The sequence below is a fragment of the Myotis nattereri genome (assembly GCF_964212035.1).
Source record: "Myotis nattereri genome assembly, chromosome: 11".
NCBI classification, from domain to species: domain Eukaryota; kingdom Metazoa; phylum Chordata; class Mammalia; order Chiroptera; family Vespertilionidae; genus Myotis; species Myotis nattereri.
Window position 1 is genome coordinate 82,212,342 of NC_138086.1, and position 21,392 is coordinate 82,233,733.

General features: G+C 60.9%; 1 protein-coding gene across 14 annotated transcripts in view; it reads right to left on the reverse strand.

Moving 5' to 3' along the window:
- Nucleotides 1-21,392, reverse strand: part of IKZF1 (IKAROS family zinc finger 1) — a 74,005-nt gene that overhangs the window by 45,671 nt on the left and 6,942 nt on the right. For 12 of the 14 annotated variants that reach the window (XM_081101965.1, XM_081101959.1, XM_081101967.1 and 9 more), the window contains exons 2-3: nucleotides 15,826-15,879; nucleotides 6,047-6,166 (exon numbers count right to left, since the gene is read on the reverse strand). In XM_081101965.1, coding sequence (XP_080958091.1) covers nucleotides 6,047-6,166; nucleotides 15,826-15,865 — 160 coding nt within the window. In that variant the 5' untranslated portion in view covers nucleotides 15,866-15,879. The remainder of the gene's footprint in view (nucleotides 1-6,046; nucleotides 6,167-15,825; nucleotides 15,880-21,392) is intronic. The other 2 variants (XM_081101964.1, XM_081101958.1) reach the window with 1 other exon arrangement.

Sequence of the window (21,392 nt, forward strand, 5' to 3'; positions counted from 1 at the left end):
GGACCCTGCCTGTGCACGAATTTCGTGCCCTGGGCCTCTAGTAGTAATAATAATAATAACATGCCCCAGAGTCCCCTTCTAATCACCGTCTCCCAGCACAACTAGAACTCGAGAAGTCTCCCACCTACAGAGCCTAGTTGGCCTGACATTCCCAGGGTGTGGCAGCCACAGCCCAGAGTCATTTGTTATCAACTCTTGTTGGACAACCTACGTTGACCCCTCCCTTCCCATGGCTCCCCCACAGGCTCTTTCTCCCATAGCACCTGCCCTCGCACCCGCACCCATGCCCACGCCCACACCCACATAAGGATTCCTGCTCCCCACGGTGGCTGACGAGATGCCCAAGTCTAGGTGCGTCAGCAGACCCCACAAAGCAAAGCCAGAGCCTCGTCTAGCATCTGCCAATTGCCACGGTGTAAATTCTTCCAACCACGCTGCTCTGAGCTGCCCACAGCTGAGCCAGAGCCCACGGCTTCTCTGCACCTGCATGGTCCCCGTCTGCCCTGGCCCCAGCAGGCCACCCCCGGGATGCACTCTCTGAGCTGCCTGCCAATTTCTGTTACCCCCCCACCCCCCACCTCCCCAAATCCCAACAGCACAGGGTCAGAGCTCGGCCACAGCTGGATGACGTGGGAGCTGTGGTTCCCTCCGGGCTTATCTGGACGGCACAGTCCTGGCCTCAGGCATGCAGGCTGGGCCCGGGAGGCTGCGGGCGGCGTCCTGGGGGCCGGCTCCCCGGGGCCACAGTTCCGCGGCACTGGTTCTGTGGAAACGGCAGGGCCCTGGGTGGGCTCCGTTCTGCCTCAGCCTTTCTGCTTTTGCATAAGAGGGAAGCTTTTTTTTCTGGGTTATATTTACACTTCCCAAATCAGAAAATGTCCTAACCAGATGGGACAGGTGGCAACTGGCAACCACAGCTCAAAACCTTGTTTTTTTTTTTTTCCATTTCTTTCTGAAACCTCACGTAAAAGGAAAGTTAACGACATGTCGGTTGGTTGTTTGATGCACACAGCTAGCTCTGCTCTCCACACAGATGGAGCCAAGCAGAGAGCGGGACCAGACTCGTCTCCTCTCGCGGGAGAGCCTGCACTTCCCCTCGGAACTCAGTTGGGCTCGAGGTGGTCCGGCCTAGGAGCTGCCAGCATGAAGCGAAGATAAGATGAACGCTGGTTTCTGTTTGTAAAAATAAGCAACTTTTCAGTTAACACCTTCAGAGGCAGAAAGTTAAAACTGGAAGTTGGTCAGAAGAGCCACGATCCAGTTTTGACAAACTTTTTTCTGGTCCAGTTTTGCTGCAGATGTTCTTTTTTTCTTTTAATTCATTCGCCAGGTTTGGGGATACGCTGGCTATATTTAAAAAGCTCAACTAACCCGCTACAAACTGCCGCCTGCGTGGGCAGGGCTCTCGTGCGTGAGGCGCGCTGACCCGACCCACGTGGCTGACGAGGCGTTGGGTGAAATGGTGGGGTGCAGTGGGGTTCTCACCTGGGAAATATGGGGGACACCTGGAGGGGCATGGTGACTGAGGTGAAGCGGGACATGGGTGGCTAAATATCCCACCCGGGGAGGAATTGGCTCTGCCCCAATGCCACCTGTGCCCAGTGAGATACACCAACCTAAAATAATCTGCCTGGTGAAGCTTAAATCCTAACCCACCGACTGTCCTACAGCCTCCGCCTGCGAGAGGAGGGAGGCCCCCAATGCACTCATTCACTCACTCATTCATTCACTCACTCATTCATTCACTCACTCATTCACTCACTCACTCATTCACTCACTCACTCATTCACTCTCATTCACACATGCATTCATTCACCGACTCATTTGTTCATTCACCATTCACTGTTCACTCATTCATTTATTCACTCACTCATTCACACATGCATTCATTCACTCATTTGCTTGCTCACTCATTCATTAGTTCATGCATTCATTCACTCATTTGTTCATTCACCATTCACTCACTCATTCATTTATTCACTCACTCATTCACTCACTCACTCCATTCATTCACTCGCTCACGCATTCCTTCATTCATTCACTCGCTCACTCATTCCATAACCCTCACCATCATTTACATCCCACCTATGCCTCCATCCCCTGAGCTGCTCTGGGACTTCACCACCATCCGAGGGCCCTTCTCCAGCTCGTCCCGCTCATCTGCCCCTCTTTTCGCTCCCTTTTCCAGGGGCTTCCCCACCATATTTCTTTCTAGACCTTTTCCCTAAATCAGGCAACTCATTCGCCTCCTTCCTTGCCCCTCCTCTACACCATCCCACCCACTTCTCCTGCAGGTCCGTGGCGCACGCACTCACAGATTTAATGTCAGTGCCAACGCTCACGCGCTCTGTGAAGGTCCGACTTGCGCCGGTGGCCACCGACCATCGAGGGGAGGCAACGCAAAACCTAACATCTGCTTTAAGCGGGAAGCCGCGAGCCTGTTCCACCACAGCCTCTGTTTCCAAAAGCTGAGGGACTTACTGGTTAGCAACATACTTTTTCTGAACGCCAAGTCCCAGGTTTTGGAAATTCAGGACAATGGGCGCCTCTCCAACTGGAATGGCCTGGCGTGGCTACGTCCCGGTGCCCACACCTGCGGCCTCCACCAGGCGTCCCCGAGAGACCGCGTCACAGGGTGGGAACGGGGCTTCGTGAGCTGCCGCCCAAACCATTGGCCCTTCAGCCTGAAGAGGAGCGGCCCTGCCGGTGCTTCTCGGGGGAAAATAAGAATCCAACCCGGACGGGCCCAGCCCTGAGGTCCAGCAGCCAGGCCCGCGGCGGCCCCAGAGCGCCCCCCTGCACCCCGGGCTGCTGCAGCTCTGCTCAGATGCCGCCAGATAACGCCCAGCTCCGGCTTATCAGCTCGGGCGATGCGGGCAGATAGCAGCACTTCCTGCAACTGCTGAGGAGATAGCGCACCCGCTCTACCAGCCGCCCGCCTCCAGGCAGCCCAGCCCAGCTTCTCCCTCCACCTTCCACGGTGGGCACCGGCCGCCCCTCCCCCAGGCTGTCGCCGCAGCCTGCCTCCACCCTCAGCACGGCCTCCGTATCCTGTCAGAAACCTTACGACGAAGGTGAGGTCTGACACTGAGTAACCAACTAAACATCCAGGAAACCCTCTTGCCATGCCCCCTCTGTCCTCCAACTCAGATCCGGCGAAGGGCTTTTTACTTAGAATTCTTGGAGCAAAAAAGGAAATTTGTTTTTCCACACTTAACCATTTCTCTGGATTCCAATGAGGGGGGAAAAATAAAGATTTCTTTCGACTTTTCTTGCGTTTTTTTCCATCTTGGCCAGGGTGAGTGAAACCCTGGTCCAACTCCTGGAAGGGAAGGACCAGGTGAGCTCACCGCTCTGAGAAGCCACCTGCTCCCACCGGTGCGATTAGGCTGCGGGGCGGAGGCCGGGTCCAGCGCTGGCGGGTGCCCGGGCGGCAGAGGCCAGCGGAGCGCATCCTGGAGACAAACCCGGGTCGCCGCCTGTTCACACTGTCGCCCACCCTCGCTCCCGCCTCCCAGGAGGCATGGCTGCGCCAGGTCCGGTCCTCTGGGCAGGAAACCAACTCTCCTCCTTCTGCTCTCACTGCTCAGCGTGTCTGCGGGTCTCCCTCAGGGCGCAGCTGGGTGGGCGCCCTGCTTCTGAGCCTCTGTATCTCTGCTCCAGCCCTGGCACTCGGGGGCGGGGCCTCCCCAGCCCGAGCCCCAGCCCCTCCTCTCCGAGGGGACAGGCACCTCTGGGCCAGGGCCCCCAAGGCCTTGGGAGCCCAGGGTCCTTGCTCACGGACAGGACCTGGATCGTTTTGTTAAAATCGACGCGTCCCTCTTCCGTCCAGGTGTCCACATGCCCTGCTCCCCTCCCCTCTCTCGGTGGGGCCGCTCTGGGCTCCGCTACCCTCTTCATAAGCCATCCGTTCCACCTGTTCCGTCCGCCTAAGCTGCCATCTTCTCTGCCCTGCCCTGCCCTGTCCCTCTGTCCATCCGTCCCTTCCCTCTGTCTGTGCTACTCTGTCCGCAGCAGCTTGCTGCTCCCTTCGCCCACCCTGCGCGGTTCTGGGGACGTGTCTGCTGACGAGATAAGCAGGCTCAGCTGCCGCCACCACTTTACATGAGGAACCCCAGGCTCGGCCGGGCCAGAGAGGGGCTCGGACTTGGTGCTTCCTTCCTTCCGTCTGAGGTGCCTCCCCCAGCTCTGCCAGGTCCCCGTTCCCCCCACCCCCGCCCAGCGCTCCCTCCTCGGGCCCTACTGCCTCTACAGGGCGCGCTCCCCTTCCGGTCCTGGCCCGGCCCTCCTGCTCTGAGCCCGCCGGGAGCAGCCCCTTCAGCTTCCTCGTCCCCTGGCCTCCCACTGTCTCCTACGGCTCTTTTAAAAATGTTTTACTTTTATTGATTTTTAGAGAGAAAGGAAGGGAGAGGGAGAGAGAGAGACAGCCATGATGAGAGAGAATCACTGGCCAGCTGCTTCCCGCACGCCCCTCACTGGGGTTGAGCCCGCAACCCGGGCCTGTGCCCTGATGGGGAATCGGACGGTGACCTCCGGGTTCATAGGCTGACGCTCAGCCATGGAGCCACGCGGGCCGGGCTCCTAATGCTCTCCACACGCTCACCTTGCTTCCCACACACAGCGCACACTGGGTAGGTGACACGTTCCGCACGCGGATGCCCGTGCCCACCCACGTCGGGAAGGGGCAGGTGGGGGCTGGGGCCTGCACTCCTCACTCGCTCACGCCCTGCTCATGCTCTGCTCTGCAGAAACCGTCCTGCCTTTCCCTGGGGCGGCCCCGGGCTCCCCGTTACCTCCAGGAGCCTGGCCCACCCTCACGAGAGAACAGGTGTCGCCTGGGCCTTGCCCTCCGTGGCTTCCCTGCCGTGGCCCCGGCCTGGCCTGTGCCCCCAGAGCCTTTGCTCCCGACTGTCCCAGCGCCCACGTCAGCGGCTGGGCACCCCCAAAGGCCTGCCGGGTGTTCTCCATCTTAAACTCCGAAGCTCACTTTTTACCAACGTGATCGTGAAAGGAGAAGCAGCATCGAAGTCGAGTTCCCCGTGGCCAGGGCGCCCGGGAGGAGACCTTGGCCCGGCAGGCCCGCCCCCCCCCGCAGCCACGCCCACGCGGGCAGGAGCAGCACCGGCTCCCAGGAGCCCGGAGAACGCAGTCTGGGGCCGTCAGGAGCACCGGGGGCCGGGGCTCTCGCCAGGGGCACAGCACCAAGCCCTCGGGTCCATAGGGGCGACCCACGGAGAGGCGTGGGCCTGCGGGACGTGGCTGGCCACCGGCGCCAGGTGTGCTGTCCCCGCCAGGAGTCATCCCTAAGGGATGTCGGGGGGGGCTCTGATCCCCAGGCTGCAGGGCACTTGGGGGACAGCTGCCCTATGCCGCCAGGATGACCCCCAGAGCCCTAACTCGATGTCCGGGCGCAGGGTCATTTCGAGGGTTAGTGGGTACGAGTCCACATGGTTTCCCCAGCCCGAGGCCCGAGGCCCCTCTCCGGTCCCGGGCAAGTGAAGGGCGTGTTTGTCGATGTGAACTGCGGAGAGCAGGCCCGGGAACCAGGGTCCGGGCCTCCATGGACAGGTGTGGGCAGGTCTGAGTGTGTCCACTGAGCTCTCCGAGATGCGTGTTTATCATCTGTTCTTTTCTGTGTTTCAGATTTTCTATTTTCAGTTCAATGTCGCCTTGGAGGAGCGTGTGAGGGGGAGAGCGTGACCTGGCGGGTGTGCACCCTCCCGCCCTGAGCTCCAGCACAGGTGGCCTCCCCCCGACACCCGGGATGGTGACTGTCAGCGGCCGAACCCACAGACCCCCATCTCCCCACACTGGGCACGGGGGAAGGAGGGCAGGGCTAGCGATGTGCCCCCAAGGCGGCTGCCCCCAACACGGCCACGGGGCTGCCCGTGGGGTCCCTGGCCGAGCTGCCGGGAGCGTCTATCAGACAAAGGGCCTGTCCGAGGGTCGGCACTCCCGAGCATGCGGCTGAGGGAAACAGGGAGAAGGACAGAGACAAAGTTCCTAGGAGCAGACGGAGGGCCTCCGCCGGCCGCGACCGACTCACCCGCGCCCCTGTCGGCCTTGGCGCCCTGCTGGCCTCCCGACGTGGTGGACAGGTCTTCGGGGACCGGCATGGGCTCGTCGCTGTCCTCCGGGGTGTCGCTCACTGGCGGGCTCTCCTTCCCTGTGGAGAGAGGCGGGACGTGAGCTTCTGGGGTGTGGCCATCGCCGGGGGCCCTGGTCCCTGGGCAGAGGCCAGCGGGGAAGGCTCAGGGTCTAGGCTCCCCTGGGTGTGGCCTCAGAGGAGGAGGAGGAGGAGGCCAAACACGTAAACCACATGCACTGCTGGAGATCCCACTGTTACAGCCCTGGAGTGTGTGTGCGTGCGCGTGTGCATGTGTGTGTGCATGTGTATACATGTGGTGTGTGTGCATGCGTGTGTATGTGCGTGCGTGTGTATGTGTGTGTGTGCGCATGCCCACACATTTACATATTGTAGACAATACAGGGTGATACATGCTCTTCATAAAATAAAGTGCCTGCCTAAGACGTTGCCGTGACCACACTGCCAGCCTTCAGTGTAACGTCTGTGTCACACCCACTGTGCAGCCGCATGAGCTTCGATTTAAATCCTCCTTCTATTTTGGAACTTAGATTGGTTTGTATTATTATTATCATTATTTTAATCCTCACCCGAGGATAATTTTCCATTGATTTTTAAAGAGAGTAAAAGAGAGAAACACATCAATTGGTTGCCTCCTGCTTGCACCCCAACCAGGGCCGAGGTACATGCCCTTGACCGGAATCAAACCCGGGACCCTTGGTCCACAGGCCGACGCTCTATCCACTGAGCCACACCGGCCAGGGCTCTATTTATTTTTTATCTCACAGCACTTGGCGGGCACCCATTCACACGACCCTGACCTCGCCAGAGTCCAAGCACCAGGAGTCCAGGCCCCGCCAGCAGCCGTGTCCCGCTCCACACCCTCTGCTGCTGTTCTGCGGGGTGTCCTTCAGGGTGCCCTGTGGGGTGGCCTCTCCCGCCGCCACACCCTCCCAGACCCTCCTGGTCAAGGTCGCAGGCTGGGCCCCGCTGAGAGGCACGCGTGTGGTGCGTCCGCATTCTTGTCGGGATGTCTGGGCAGCTGCCTGGCCTGGCTCACCTGGGGCGGGGGGCAGCCTGGGGAGCGAAGGACAGGCCGCCCCGGCCCGTGGGTCCCCAGGGCTCACCCAAGATCCTGCCTGCGGGGCCTCATCTCTGAAGCATGAAAGTTCAGTGTGACCCCCACAAAGCGGGGTTACCAAGGCCGGGGCTCCCCACGCCCCGTGTCTGTCTGACGGGGTGGGTGGGGGGGGAGGAGGTCCAGCCCAGGCCCCGCCCCAGACGCCGCCCCAGGAACCATGGCAACCTCTCCACCTGCCTCAGCCCGCAGGGAGCGGTCAGCCGCGGGCCAGGAACAGCCGCGGGCCACGTGCATGCCGATGGCCCTCAGGGCGGAGCCGGAGAGACGGACCCGGGAGGCGGACAGAAGCGACGACGGAAGGGGCGACGGGGTGGCCTGTCTGCGGCGGGCGCCACGGGCCGGAGGGACTTGCTGGTGGCCCGGAGCGCAGCGGGGGAGGCGGGGAGCCTGACCCTTCAGAGCCTGGGGCGCTCACACCCAGGACACCCCCACACCGGGACACGCCCACCGGAAACACGCCCACACACGACACACCCACCGGAGACACGCCCACACCCGGGGACACGCCCACCAGAGACACGCCCATCGGAGACATCCCCACACCGGGACACGCCCACCTGAGACACCAGGACACACCCACCGGAGACACGCCCCCTGGGACACGCCCTTCCCGGACCTGCAATGGGCCCGGAGGCCGCGCCGGGCGGGCGCTGTGGGGACACCGGGAGCCGGTGCCGGGAACAAGGTTGGCTGAACGGTGGGAACGTCCCCCCGGAAAACGAAGGCCGGAGACCGGAGTGAAACTGCTGGGCTGTACCCGGGCCTTGTCGAGGCGCCTGACGTCACTAATGCGTCATCGCTGCCCTGGGAGACGGAGAGCAGGGAGAGCAGGGAGGGCTCCACGTGTCTCACTGATTTCCCGAGGAGCGGAGCACCCGGGCAGGAGGGTGCGGGGGGGGGGGGCACCCGGGCAGGAGGGTGCGGAGGGGGAAGCACCCGGGCAGGAGGGTGCGGGGGGGGGGGCACCCGGGCAGGAGGGTGCGGGGGGGGGGCACCCGGGCAGGAGGGTGCGGGGGGGGGAGCACCCGGGCAGGAGGGTGCGGGGGGGGGGAGCACCCGGGCAGGAGGGTGCGGGGGGGGGGAGGAGCACCCGGGCAGGAGGGTGCGGAGGGGGGAGCACCCGGGCAGGAGGGTGCGGGGGGGGGGAGCACCCGGGCAGGAGGGTGCGGGGGGGGGGAGCACCCGGGCAGGAGGGTGCGGGGGGGGGGGAGCACCCGGGCAGGAGGGTGCGGGGGGGGGCACCCGGGCAGGAGGGTGCGGAGGGGGGAGCACCCGGGCAGGAGGGTGCGGGGTCGGGGAGCACCCGGGCAGGAGGGTGCGGGGGGGGGAGCACCCGGGCAGGAGGGTGCGGGGGGCGGGGAGCACCCGGGCAGGAGGGTGCGGGGGGGGGGGGCACCCGGGCAGGAGGGTGCGGGGGGGGGGGCACGTACCCCGCGACAGCTCCGGAGGCCTCCCGCACTGGCTTTACCCTTCGGGGGCCACAGGGGGTGGTCAGGGCAGTCTTTTCACTTTTATTTCATCTCTTGGTGAGAATAATCTCACACAGAACTTCAGTGGGTGAAACCGTCTTCTGGGAAAAGTGGGGGCGCTGCAGTGGGGAGGCTTGGCGACCAGGGACCCAGGCCACTCGCTTTCTCGGGGATCCCCTGGGGGCCCCACAGACCTGGGAGTGGAGACCCCGTCTAACGAAGGACCGATGGCCGGATGCGGGGCGAGTGTGGGGTGTGCACGCGCGTCTGTCCTGAGCAGCTGTGGTTCTCAGGCTGGGGGGTGGGAGTTGAGACACTACAGGGCACACCCCGGTTTCTCCTGTGGCCCTCCTGGAGGACTTTGGGGTGCTCCATGGCGCTCTGGGGCCTGGGCCCCTTCAGGTCCTGGGCTGGGGGGGGGGGGGGCACCACAGGGAACCGGACGTCCCCAGAGGGCCTGTCCTCTCTGCTCAACTCCTGCTGGTGTGTCCCTGTAACCCTGACTGCTTTTTAAAACGTAACCGATCTTCAATGGAACAGAACAGAGAACCCAGAAATCGGCCCGAACCACTACGCTCAGTTACTATCTGGCAAAGGAGGCAGGAGCACACAGCGGAGTAAGACAGTCTCTTCAATAAATGGTGCTGGGAAGATTGGACCGATACATGCAAAAAATGAAACTAGACCACCAAGTCACACCCTACACAAAAATAAGCTCAAAATGGATAAAGGGCTTAAACATAAGACGGGAAACCATAAAAATACTAGAGGAATCCACAGGCAGCAAAATCTCAGACATATGCCGAAGCAATTTCTTCACCGATACTGCTCCTAGGGCAATGGAAACTAAAGAGAAAATGAACAAATGGGACTCCATCAAAATAAATAGCTTCTGCACAGCAAAAGAAACCATCAACAAAACAACAAGAATGCCCACTGCATGGGAGAACATATTTGCCAATGTTATCACCGATAAGGGCTTAATCTCCAACATTTACAGGGAACTCATACAACTTAACAAAAGGAAGATAAACAACCCAATAAAAAAAATGGGCAAAGGACCTAAATAGACTCTTTTCGAAAGAGGACATAAGGAAGGCCAAGGGACATATGAAAACCTGCTCAAAGTCACTAATTATACGAGAGATGCAAATCAAAACGACCATGCAGTACCATCTTACACCCGTCAGAATGGCTATCATCAACAAATCATCAAACGACAAGTGTTGGAGAGGATGCGGAGAACAAGGAACCCTCGTGCACTGCTGGTGGGAATGCAGACTGGTGCAGCCACTGTGGAAGACAGTATGGAGTTTCCTCAAAAAACTAAAAATGGAACTCCCATTTGACCCAGTGATCCCACTTCTAGGAATATACCCCAAGAAAACAGAAACACCAATCAGAAAGGATATATGCACCCCTATGTTCATAGCAGCACAATTCACCATAGCTAAGATTTGGAAACAGCCTAAGTGCCCATCAGCACATGAGTGGATTAAAAACCTGTGGTACATCTACACGATGGAATACTATGCAGCTGTAAAAAGGAAGGAACTCCTACCATTTACAACAGCATGGATGGACCCGGAGAGCATTATGCTAAGTGAAACAGGCCAGTCAAAGAAAGATAAATATCACATGATCTCACTCATTTGTGGAATATAATGAGCAACATAAACTGATGAACAAAAACAGATCCAGAGACAGAGAAGCATCCGTCAGACCGTCAAACCTCAGAGGGAAGGCAGGGGCGGGTGGGGGTTATTGGGAGAGATCAACCAGAGGACTTGCATGCATATAAGCCCAACCAATGGACACAGACACCAGGGGGTGAGGGCATGAGTGGGGGGGTAATGGGGGCATTAGGACACATATGTAATAATCAATAAAGGAAAGAAAAAAAAATAACAAAAAAATGGGAGGAGCAGCAGAAGCCAAGCCACTGAGTTAAACAACGAGGTCAAAGGAAACCCTAGAGCGAGTGCTGAAAGCTGGACGACACTGAAGCCCGATCCCGGAACGGAAGGCGTGGTTTAGGGAAAACGGAAGAGCTGTGCACACCACGCGTTTGGCAGTACAGGCAGACAGGAAGGTAACCACGGCACATTTTCAGGTTCATGTGAGCAAGAAGTTGGTATTTAATGAGCACTTCACACGTCCAGGTATTACACACATATACATCAACAAGGTACATTGTCACAGCCCGTAACATCTAATTTTCACTGAAGTTTATTTCTATCAGTTTATCATTTGAAATCACTACGCTGAAACTTGTTTCCAGGGATAGAAACACACTTTTGGAAATAAACAATTTTTTCAAAAGAAAATAAAATAAAATGTAATGGATCTCTTTGCGGATAGCCCGGTGGGAGGAGGGTGGGGGTGGGTGCAGGGATTGGACGCAGCAGTGGGTGGTGACGGTGCAGCCACGGGTGGGAGTGCAGCTAGGGAACGGGTCGCGCGTATTCTAACCGCCAGGTGCCTGTCAGGTGGGTGTGAGGTTTTCAGACGGTCCCCTGACAAGGATCTGTTTTTGTTCTCATCACTGGCTGCACCCTGAAACGCATACAACAGTGTGCACCCACTGTTGTCAAGAAATAAAAAAATGATTTAAAAAATTAAAGAAAAATTTGGCCAATCTGTTTATTAGAAAACAAGACAGGCTGTACCTGGCTGAGGACGCCTCCCAGCCGCCACCTCACTGTGTGCGACGTGGGGGGAGGAGGGACTAATGCAGACGGTGGGGGTGCGACGGGGAGCCCGGGGCAGCCTGATGGACAGGAGCCCGCGGAGCAGCGGGAGGCGGACGAGAGAGCGTGTTCAGCCCGCGCGGGGTGACGGGAGCCCCAGCCTCCTCGCTGTCCCCGGCCTCCCCTCACCCCCCTCGCCGCACCTGCAGAGGCCCCTGATTTGCCTAAAAGCCCCGAGTCTGCGGGGTGGCCGCTCAGACCGGCGCCCCAGGACGCCTCGCGCCGAAGGTTTCCACGCCGGACGCGCACCCCTTCGTGGAAGGCCTCGCGATGGGCAGACCTCTGCAGGTGCGGACTTCACACCCTGGGCGGTGGCCCTCCCCCAGGCCCGTGCACGGAGGCCGGAGGCCGAGCAGGTGGGAAGAGGCGGCTGTGGAGTCAGCCCAGCTCGGCCCGCAGGGACTGGAAGGCGGCTGGCCGGGGCCCAGCTCTCTGTGGCCCCCGAGTCCGAGGGGACGCGACGGAGTCCCCTCCTTAGAGCTCTTCCAGGAGGGAAATGAGGCCGAGCCCCGGGCGCTGGCTGACCTCGCAGGGCCGCCGTGCGCGTGCAGAACGGCGTGGTGTGTGGCCCTCGCACGCTCAGTGGGCACGTGGAACGTACCACGGGAACAGCAGGCATGTCTCCCAGCCCTGCCTCCCCTCCGCGCTGTGCGACGACACACGGACACGTGCACTGCGGACAGCACGCAGGCCACACCTGCCCGGCCGGCGTGGTCGGTGGTTCAGCGCCGACCTGTGGGCCAGGAGGCCAGGGGTCTGTTCCCCTCAGCGCACAGGCCGGGTGCGCGCTCCGTCCCCAGTGTGGGCGTCCAGGAGGCAGCCGGTCCGTGATTCCCTCTCATCACGGATGTCCCTCTCCCTCCCCCTCCTCTCCCCCCTCCCCCTCCCCCTCCCCCTCCCCCTTCCTGTCTGAAACCAGTAAAAACGCCTTTTGAACAGTGCGGGCCCTGGAGAGGCTCCAGTCGCCGCCCGAGCGCCGGGGCTCCGCGCACACCCGCAGTGTGAGGAGGTTTGGAGGACGCGCGTCTCGTCCAACTGTACAAACTCGATTCCAGACCAAACCTCCGTCCTCCCACGGAGCTGCCTCCTCGGCAGCCGGTCTGAGGCCCCCCCACCCCCAGGGCCTCCCGCCAACAGCGGAGCGCAGGTTTCCTGGAGGCTGAGCTCAGGCGGAGGGCCGGCCACAGAGGAGAAGAAAGGGGCTCTGCTCCGGCTGCCACACGAGGCCAGAGCTGAGCGGCTGCTCCTCACACAGAGTACGTGCGGGGCCGCGCAGGCTGCCCTCGGCCCTCGGCCCTGGCCCGGGCAGGGGACCCATGGCCACGGGGTCTCCTCTTCAGGGGCATCGTCCCCGGTGCACCCCAGGTGAGGGCCGAGGGGCAGAGGCCATGCAGTAGCCTCCTTCTGCTTTGGAATGTGTAACCTCCTGTGGCTTTGACATTCTCGCCCCATCCACACGTGTGCGCACACACACACACAGAGACACACAGACACGCACACAGATACACCCACAGACACACACAGCCACGTGCACTCAGACACAGACACACACACACACAGGGCGGTGCGGGGGGCACCTTCCGGGGAAGGTCTCACAGTGCCTCCTGCGGCTTCACCCCCGCAGAGCCAGACCCCCCGGAGCCAGGCCACACGAGACTCTCAGCCCAGCTCTGTCTTCAGGACATCGTTTTGGTTCTTGTTGTTACAGATCTTTTTCCAAAACAAAGCATGTGCTTCAGGGAAATCAGTTCACATGACGCCGAGAGGGGCGGTGAGGAGCCGTCCTGTCTCTTCCACAACAGCCTTCCTCTGCCCCGGGTTCCAGGAGGCAGCCCGGAGGCAGCACAGATGCTCCCGGTGCCCTGCGCCTGTGTGTGTGTGTGTGTGTGTGTGTGTACATGTGAGCGTACAATGTGTGTGTTAGTGTGTAATTGTGTGAGTCTGTGTGTACATGTGTGGGGTGTGTTTGTGTGACTATGTGTGTGATTCTGTGAGCGTGTGTGAGCGTGTGTGAGTGTGTGAATGTGTGTGAGAGTATGTATGTGTGAGTGTGTGAGTGTGAGTGTGTGAGCGTGTGTGTGAATGTGTGAGTGTGTGAATGTGTGTGAGTGTGAGCATGTGTGTGTGTGAATGTGTGTGAATGAGAGTCTGAGTGTGTGTGAATGCGAGTGTGTGTGCAAGTGTGAACGTGTGTGTGAATGTGTGTGTACGTGTGTGAATGTGAGTGTGAGTGTGTGTGAATGCGAGTGTGTGTGAATGTGTGTGTGTGAATGCGAGAGTGTGAATGTGTGTGTGTGAGTGTGTGAATGTCATTGTGAGTGTGTAAATGCGAGTGTGTGAGTGTGTGAATGTGAGTGTGTGTGTGAATGTGTGTGTGAATGCGAGTGGGTGTGAGTGTGTGAATGCTAGTGTGTGAGTGTGTGAATGTGAGTGTGAGTGTGTGTGTGAATGCGAGTGGGTGTGAGTGTGTGAATGCAAGTGGGTGTGAGTGTGTGAATGTGAGTGTGAGTGTGTGTGAATGCGAGTGGGTGTGAGTGTGTGAATGTGAGTGTGTGTGTGAATGCGAGTGGGTGTGAGTGTGTGAATGCTAGTGTGTGAGTGTGTGAATGTGAGTGTGAGTGTGTGTGTGAATGCGAGTGGGTGTGAGTGTGTGAGTGTGAGTGTGTGTGTGAATGCGAGTGGGTGTGAGTGTGTGAATGCTAGTGTGTGAGTGTGTGAGTGTGAGTGTGAGTGTGAATGCGAGTGGGTGTGAGTGTGTGAGTGTGAGTGTGTGTGAATGCGAGTGGGTGTGAGTGTGTGTGTGAATGCGAGTGGGTGTGAGTGTGTGAGTGTGAGTGTGTGTGTGAATGCGAGTGGGTGTGAGTGTGTGAATGTGAGTGTGAGTGTGTGTGTGAATGCGAGTGGGTGTGGGTCTCCTTCATGTGAAGGAAGGAGGGCACAGGTTGCACTCTCACGTCCGCATGGCCCTGACGCCTCCCCACAGTGACTCCCGATCCCCTCACTGCCCAGAGCTGCATGAAGAGGACTCGGACGTCCATGGTTCTCAGACGTTAGCCCCAGTGCCAGCGCCGCCTGCCCCCCTCTCTGCACCCGGACGGCATGTCTGGGGAAACCCCTGAGTTACCGAGAGGAGGCCACACTCGCCGACCCATTCTCACGCCCCCAGCGGCACTCCCAGGGCCTAGCGCCGGCGATGAAAAGCTGGCTCTCGGCTTGGTCGCTGCACCCTGAGAGCGAGTCCACACCTGCCCCCCAGGCGCAGCCGCACGGAGGAGGGGCCGTCTGTGCCCGCAGCGGGCCCGTCTCCAGGTGGGCACAGCTCAGAGCAGCCACGGGCAGGGCCTCCCCCAGGTCCAGGTCTCCTCACAGGACGGATCAGACCAAGAGGCAGATGCAGTGACACCTGGGGAACCAGTGGGCAGGCCGGCGGCCTGGGCGGACCTGAGCCGAGGCTGTAGATATAACAGGCGGGACCCCCAGAGGCCCATTTGCTGCCCCCACACGCGCAGCACCGACAGGGCGCTCCTCACCCCACACCCGGGAGCGGGGCTGCCGGTGCCACCGCTGGGACGGCCTGTGACCCACCCTCGGCCTCCTCCGACTGCTCACTGCTCCACTTCCTGTCCCTGTGACGAGAAGGGCCGCGTCCAACACGGCTTGAAATACACATAAGGGGCCCCAGCTGGTGTGGCTAAGTGGGTAGAGCATCAGCCCATGGACTAAAGGGTCTGGGGTTCGATTCCCGTCAAAGGCACGTACGTTGGTTGCAGGCTCCATCCCCAAACCTGGTCGGGCCTGCGGAAGGCAGCCAATTAATGTGTCTCTCACATTGATGTTTCTCTCCCTCTCCCTCTCCCTCTCTCTGTCCTTCCACTTTCTCTAAGAATCAATGGAAAAATATCCTCAGGTGAATTAACAAAAGAAAAAAAATAAACACATGGGGAAGGCCAGCAATGCTGCTTCCAGGCTTAGCAGAGATTCTAAATTGTGCCCCCAAACTTTCCAAGTTACTTTCTCCTCTTCTTCCTTCTCCTCTCTCTCCCCCGCCCCCCGCCCCACTCCTGTCCGTCCCTTTTTCTCCCTTTTAAACAAGGGCCTTGGCGGGTGTTCGGGTCCAGAGAAGATCAACCAGTCACCCCCGCCCCCCCGCCCCCCCCCAAGTCCTTCCCAGCTGCCCTCAGGCTCCAGAGCAGAACTAATCGTAACTTGGAGAGTCTCGGCCCAGCGTCTCCGGCTGGGACGGCCCCTAAGGGTTGACATTAAACACTGACACCACCTCCATCACGGGGTTCCCTTCTGCCCAGCAGCCCCGCATGGCCCCTGCCCGCCACCCGCCCCGGGAACATAACCGGAACCCCACAGGGTCTCCGAGGGTCTCACCTGAAACTTGGGACAGGTCTTGGCCCTGGTCGCCGTCCATGGTCCTCGGGCTCCCTGAGAAGAGAGGAAGGGGTTAGTGTCGGGCAGGGCCGGCTAGATGTGAGCGCGCGCTAAAGAGCCGGCCGTGAACGCGGCGATCCGCGCGAATAAAGCGCCTTCCTCCCGCACACTCGCCGGGCGCCTCGGACGGGCACAGACCGGGACCCTGAAAAGGCGGCATTACAAAGATTTATAAAAATATCATTACCGGCGCAGGAGGACCAAATTTGTTATTTATTGTTAATTTCCTGCTGCATAATAACCCAAAATGCAAACTGACTGCAACAAAATTAAGCAGAAAATTAAATGGCCCCGGGTCATTGTAGGGCCCGCATTCATTCTCCCGGCTGATCCACAGCTATGTTCCTTCTAATTTACTGAGCATGCATCGATGAACCTTGAGTCAGCCTGGTGACACGCGCACAATCAGCAATCAGAAAAACGAAGCAATTTGCTGAAGAATGTCTCATTTACCCAGGCGGGCTGCGTAGCGGAGCCGCGCACGCCCCGTCCATCAATAATGAATGCACCTCCCGCCTGGCAGATGGGCCACACGGGCGCTTCATCGCTGTCCCCGCTGCTCCGGGCCCTGCCTCCGCCCTCGCCGCGCTCTAGCCGCCGCGGCAGCAAGACAAGCCGGGGAGGCCTGCTTCCTGTTCTGCTGACAGACGCCGGCTCCCCAGATGGTTTAAAAAGAGAAAGCAGCCGGGACGGGCGGCCCGTGGGTGGCGACAGCAAATGGCCCACGGCCGCCTGGGCAGCCACCCCGACGTGGGCAGGGGGCGGGGCTGCGCTGTGCTCGCACCCGGCCCCGGCCGGCACCTGGAGGGCTCGGGGGCCCTCGCGGATGACCACCCCGAAGGGGCCTCCATGGTCTGCTCCCCGTTGCTCGGCTGGGCACCTTCAGAAGAGGCCTCTCTCCGCCCAGCAACCTGGGTCTGTTTTATTTTATTTATTTTTATTGATGTCAGAGAGGGAGGGAGAGGGAGAGGGAGAGATAGAAACATCAGTGATGATAGAGAATCAGGGACCGGCTGCCTCCTGCACTCCCCGCACTGGGGATCGAGCCCGCAACCCGGGCCTGTGCCCTGACCGGGAATCGAACCGTGACCTCTGGCTCATAGGTCGACGCTCACCCCTGAGCCCTGCCGGCCGGCCGGGTCTGTTCCTGAACCGCAATCAGGTCACTGTTTCCTGGGGCCTCCTCTGTCTCTCTAGTCCGGTGTGTGGGTCTGAGCTGTGTGGCCTGTTTTCAGCAGGGACCTGGACGAGGAGGCGGGGGTCAGGGGACTCCGCCCTCTGCAGCGAGGGTGACCGCCCTGCAGGCAGAGGCCAGGCATGTGTTTATGGGGCATGTGGAACACAGATCTCCAGTCCGGAGATGTCCGTCCTGGTCATGAAGACAGGAGCGGCCGTGGTTTCTCTGGATGGGGAGGGGGCTCCCCTATGTGTGAAGGCCCCCGACGGAGTCACAGGGGCGACATGAGTGTCCAAGGCTGCGTGTGGCCCAGGGCTCGGCTGGTGGCCACAGAGGGAAAAGGCCCCTGGACCCAGGAGAGACAGAGCGGCCAAAGGCAGATGCCCAGCCCCAGAGGCCAGCAGGGCGCCAAGCCCAGGGTCACCCCAGCAGGTCCCCCAGGCCTGGCCGGAGTGGTTCAGGGTCGACCGATGAGCCAGGAGGTCAGGGTTCGATTCCTGGTCAGGGCACAGGCCTGGTTGCGGCTCAACCCCCAGTGGGCGGCCGGTGGGGGCAGGTCTCCGGGCAGCAGATTCTGGACACACCCTGTTGCAGCACTGGCCTGGCCTGGGCTTCTCCCTCCTGAGTGACCCATTTCTCACAAATTTCTCACAACTTCTTCTCATGTATCAGGGCCAGACAATGCCTGTCACTTCCCCACTCACGGCCCCCCTCCTGCCCCCCGGAAGCAGCCGTGTCAGGGAGAGGACAGGCTCAGCGCCGGCCCCGCTGGGAGGGGCTCCCATCAGGGAGGGCCTGGGCCACAGAAGCGCACTCACAACACGTCCCTGCCTCCCTGGCCAGAGGGGAGGGTGGGGAGGGCCCCCGGGACCCAGGAGCATCTGTGCTGTCCTCCCTGGAAGCCCAGACCACAGACCTCGGGCCTGAGGCCGAGCCGCCTCGGAGGCAGCGGGAACAAGCGCCTGCAGGAGCCCCGTGAGCCTGCAGCCCGAGGCCACCGTCCCGGAGCCTCACCGTCCCCGGAGTCACACTCTGTCTCTCACACGGAAACGGGAAACGGAGGCAGAGGTGAGTGAAGACAGCACGGAGCTGTGATGGCGTCCCCCAGGAGCCGCACTCGCCCTCACTACGCACCTCCCCCACCCGAGGGCAGCCTGTCTCTCCCTGCTCCCTCCCTCTCCGTGTCTCTCCGTGTCTCTCCGTCTCTCCCTCCACCTTGGTGTCTCTCCCCCTTTGCCTCTCTCTCTCTCTCTCTCTCTCTCTCTCTCTCTCTCTCTCTCTATCTCTCTCTCTCTCGGACAATGAGGCTTTGGAAACACCCTCCTGACCTTGCCTGTCTTTCCTCCTCCCACACCCATGAGGGGAGGGGCGGGAGCTGGCTGTCCCTGGGCAGCGGCACGGGGGAGCCCTGGGCAGGGCAGTGGGGAATGGGCCAGTCTGCAGGGGCGGCCTCGGACCCTCCATGCCCCGCCCCCTCCTGTCTCCAGGATGAGCACCCGCCCCAGCGTTTGCCTGAAATCCCGGCTCCACCGTGGCCTGAAGCGCCCATGGCCCCCCACCCCGCGGCCGCTCACAGGTCACAGAGCCCGCAGCTCAGCCCCGGGAAAGCTCGGCTCCGGGCGACTCCAGCAGCCCCCGCCTCGTCCCCCAAAGCAAACGCAGGGCCGGCAGGACGACAGTCCACAGCCACCCGGGCACGGGCAGGCGGGACGGCGGCCGCCACAGCGCCTCCCAGGACACACGGTCTCTGTAGCTTTGTGTGGCGACAGATGTCAGTCAATCGTGCGGTCATTTTATGCCGAATAAAAACATAGCTACCAGGTCATCACAGCGCACACCTGGAGCTAATGGAATGCTGTGTCAGTTATTCCTCAGCAAAAAAGACAAAAATGACATACATGCATACAAACACATGTGTACACACATAATTACATACACACATGCATATATATACACATACATATTTACACGTGCATATGTAGACATTTACATGCATATACACATACGTATACACACACGCACATGCATGCGAATACTTCCCCCACACACACACTGTCAGGTAACTGTCTGCCCAGTAACATTTCACAGCGTTTCTTGGGGACGTCACACATGCAGACACACGTGGAGATGGAAAAGGTGCTGGGGTTCCGTGGCTCCAGTGAAACTGCCTCCGGGTGTCTGAGGGTCAGGCCCGGTCTCCAGCGTGGGCCGGGACGCAGAGCCCACGTGCTAAGTGGGTGTTTACCCTCAGGCAGTATGGCTCTCGTGCGCAGTCCATATCATTATTCCCATTTCACAGATGAGAACCCGAGGCTGAGAGAGAAGGGGCCAGCCGCGGGCACACGCATCAGAGACCACAGAGCTGAGATTCGAACCCATGACCGTGCGATGGTGACACCTTCTCAGTCTACGGTTCCTGCCGGCCGGGACCTCAAAGCCCAGCGCCGTCACCCCGATTTCAGCAGGAAACACGCACGCTCTTTGGACAATTCTGCTATTACCCGCCCCCCCCCCATCCATTTCCATCCTGGTCATGGGTCCCCCGGCAGCACCGACCCTCCCGCCACCAGCCACACTGCTCTCAGTGAGTCGGGCACCTTCCTGGCCCACAGTGACGCTGGCCTTGAGGGGCGGGTGGGGCGGCCCGGGGGCCGGGCCGGGGCTGTGTCAGGCGCCTGAGGTCACAGCGCTCTCTGCCCTTTCGTTTGCCAACAAGGAGACGACTCGCCCGGGTCTGTCCTGTCACCATGAGGGACGCCGTCTCCTCAAAGAGGCAGCCCGCCCTGTGCGGCCTTCGGGGCACGTCCCGGGGACCTCCCGGGGTTCCCCACGGCCTGACAGCCGTTGGGGGCACAGACTTCCGTGCCCTCGTCTCATTTTGGATCTTTTTCATTTTTCAAAAACAAGCTGCCAACCCACACACGCTCACGACTGTCCCACAGGGGCGGCTGGCGCCAGTCACACGGGGCGGCAGGATCCAGCTCGTGCCCCCCACCCCCCGCCCCCCGCGAACTCAGCCACAGAAAACGCCTCCAGCGGGTTCTCTGTGAACCTGCTGTCTGAGGGCAGATGAGCTCCGACGGGCAGTTCTGGGCTCATTTGTTCCTAAGGCGGGAGGGGGAAGGGGCTGGAGACACGCTGACTGCAGCCGGGACAGGCGCGGAGCTGGGAGCCAAGGGCCAGCACAGTCCGGCATCGCAAACCCCGTGTCCCTCCCGTGTCTGCCCCGTCCCATGTCTGTCCCATGTCTGCCCCTTCCCATGTCCCGTGTCCCTCCCGAGCCTGCCCATCCCATGACCTATGTTTCTCCCGTGTCCTTCCCGTGTCTGCCCCGTCCCGTGCCCCTCCCCCCCGAGGGGCAGGCTGCCTGTGGGGCCCTTCCGCGCCCGGCTCTCACACTACTCCCCGTAAGGCCTGTCCACGCAGCACCCAGCCTCACAATTCACATGTGTGGGCCGCTGTCCCCGAGTGTGACCCTCGCCCTCGCCGGGCCACTCCCTAAGCAGCCCCCTCAAACATCAGCGGCTGTGTGCACCTCGTCCCTTCAGTGAAAATCTAGGCGCAGACCCACTTCTCCCACCTCCGCGGTTTCCGGCGCCTCGGTGCGTGGCAGGACGGCGACACCGTGACACCCACCGGTAACAGCGTCGCCCGCCGGGCCTGTGGTTATCAGGCAGCGCGGACCAGGGACCGGTGTGGCTCCTGCTGTTCCTGTGTTTCTCCCATTTTAGGAGAGGCCACCTCGGCCCCATGTGCAGGAGGCGCGTGCCCAGGAGGCCGCTGCGCAGAGCCGAGCCCCCGGCGCCCTGGGCCCGAGGTGACCTCCCACCAGCGCTGCCGCGGACGGACAGGCAGCCCAGCCCGGAGCACCTGGAGGAGCCGCTGTCCCCACAGCCCCGCGTGCACTGCCCCGCGGCTCCCGGCCTCTGGCCGCAGACGCCTCGCAGGGGCCCCTGTGCCCTGCTCTGCTTAGACCCGAGGGAGTGAAATTATGCAAATCCTCGCGGCACATCCCGCTGTCCGTCCCCCATCCCTCCCCCCCCCCACCCTGGCAGGTGGGTGCTCCGCTCGCCCCGACCTCCCACTGAGGACGTCGGGGGAGGAGCCGTCAGCGTCTCTCACGCTGGGGACACTCTACTTCCTACATCTCAGCCTCACAGAGAAATGGGCTCTGGGGACGACGCATCCGGTGCGCTGTGAGCCGGCGCCTGCTCAGTCCTGCTCCTCGCAGTGCAAAGGCTGCCCGGCCCCTCGAATGCGGGGTGTTTCCTGGGAGCCCCGAGAGGAGGGGGGGCCTTCCTGAGCCTCGGAGGCCCTCCAACCTGTTCAG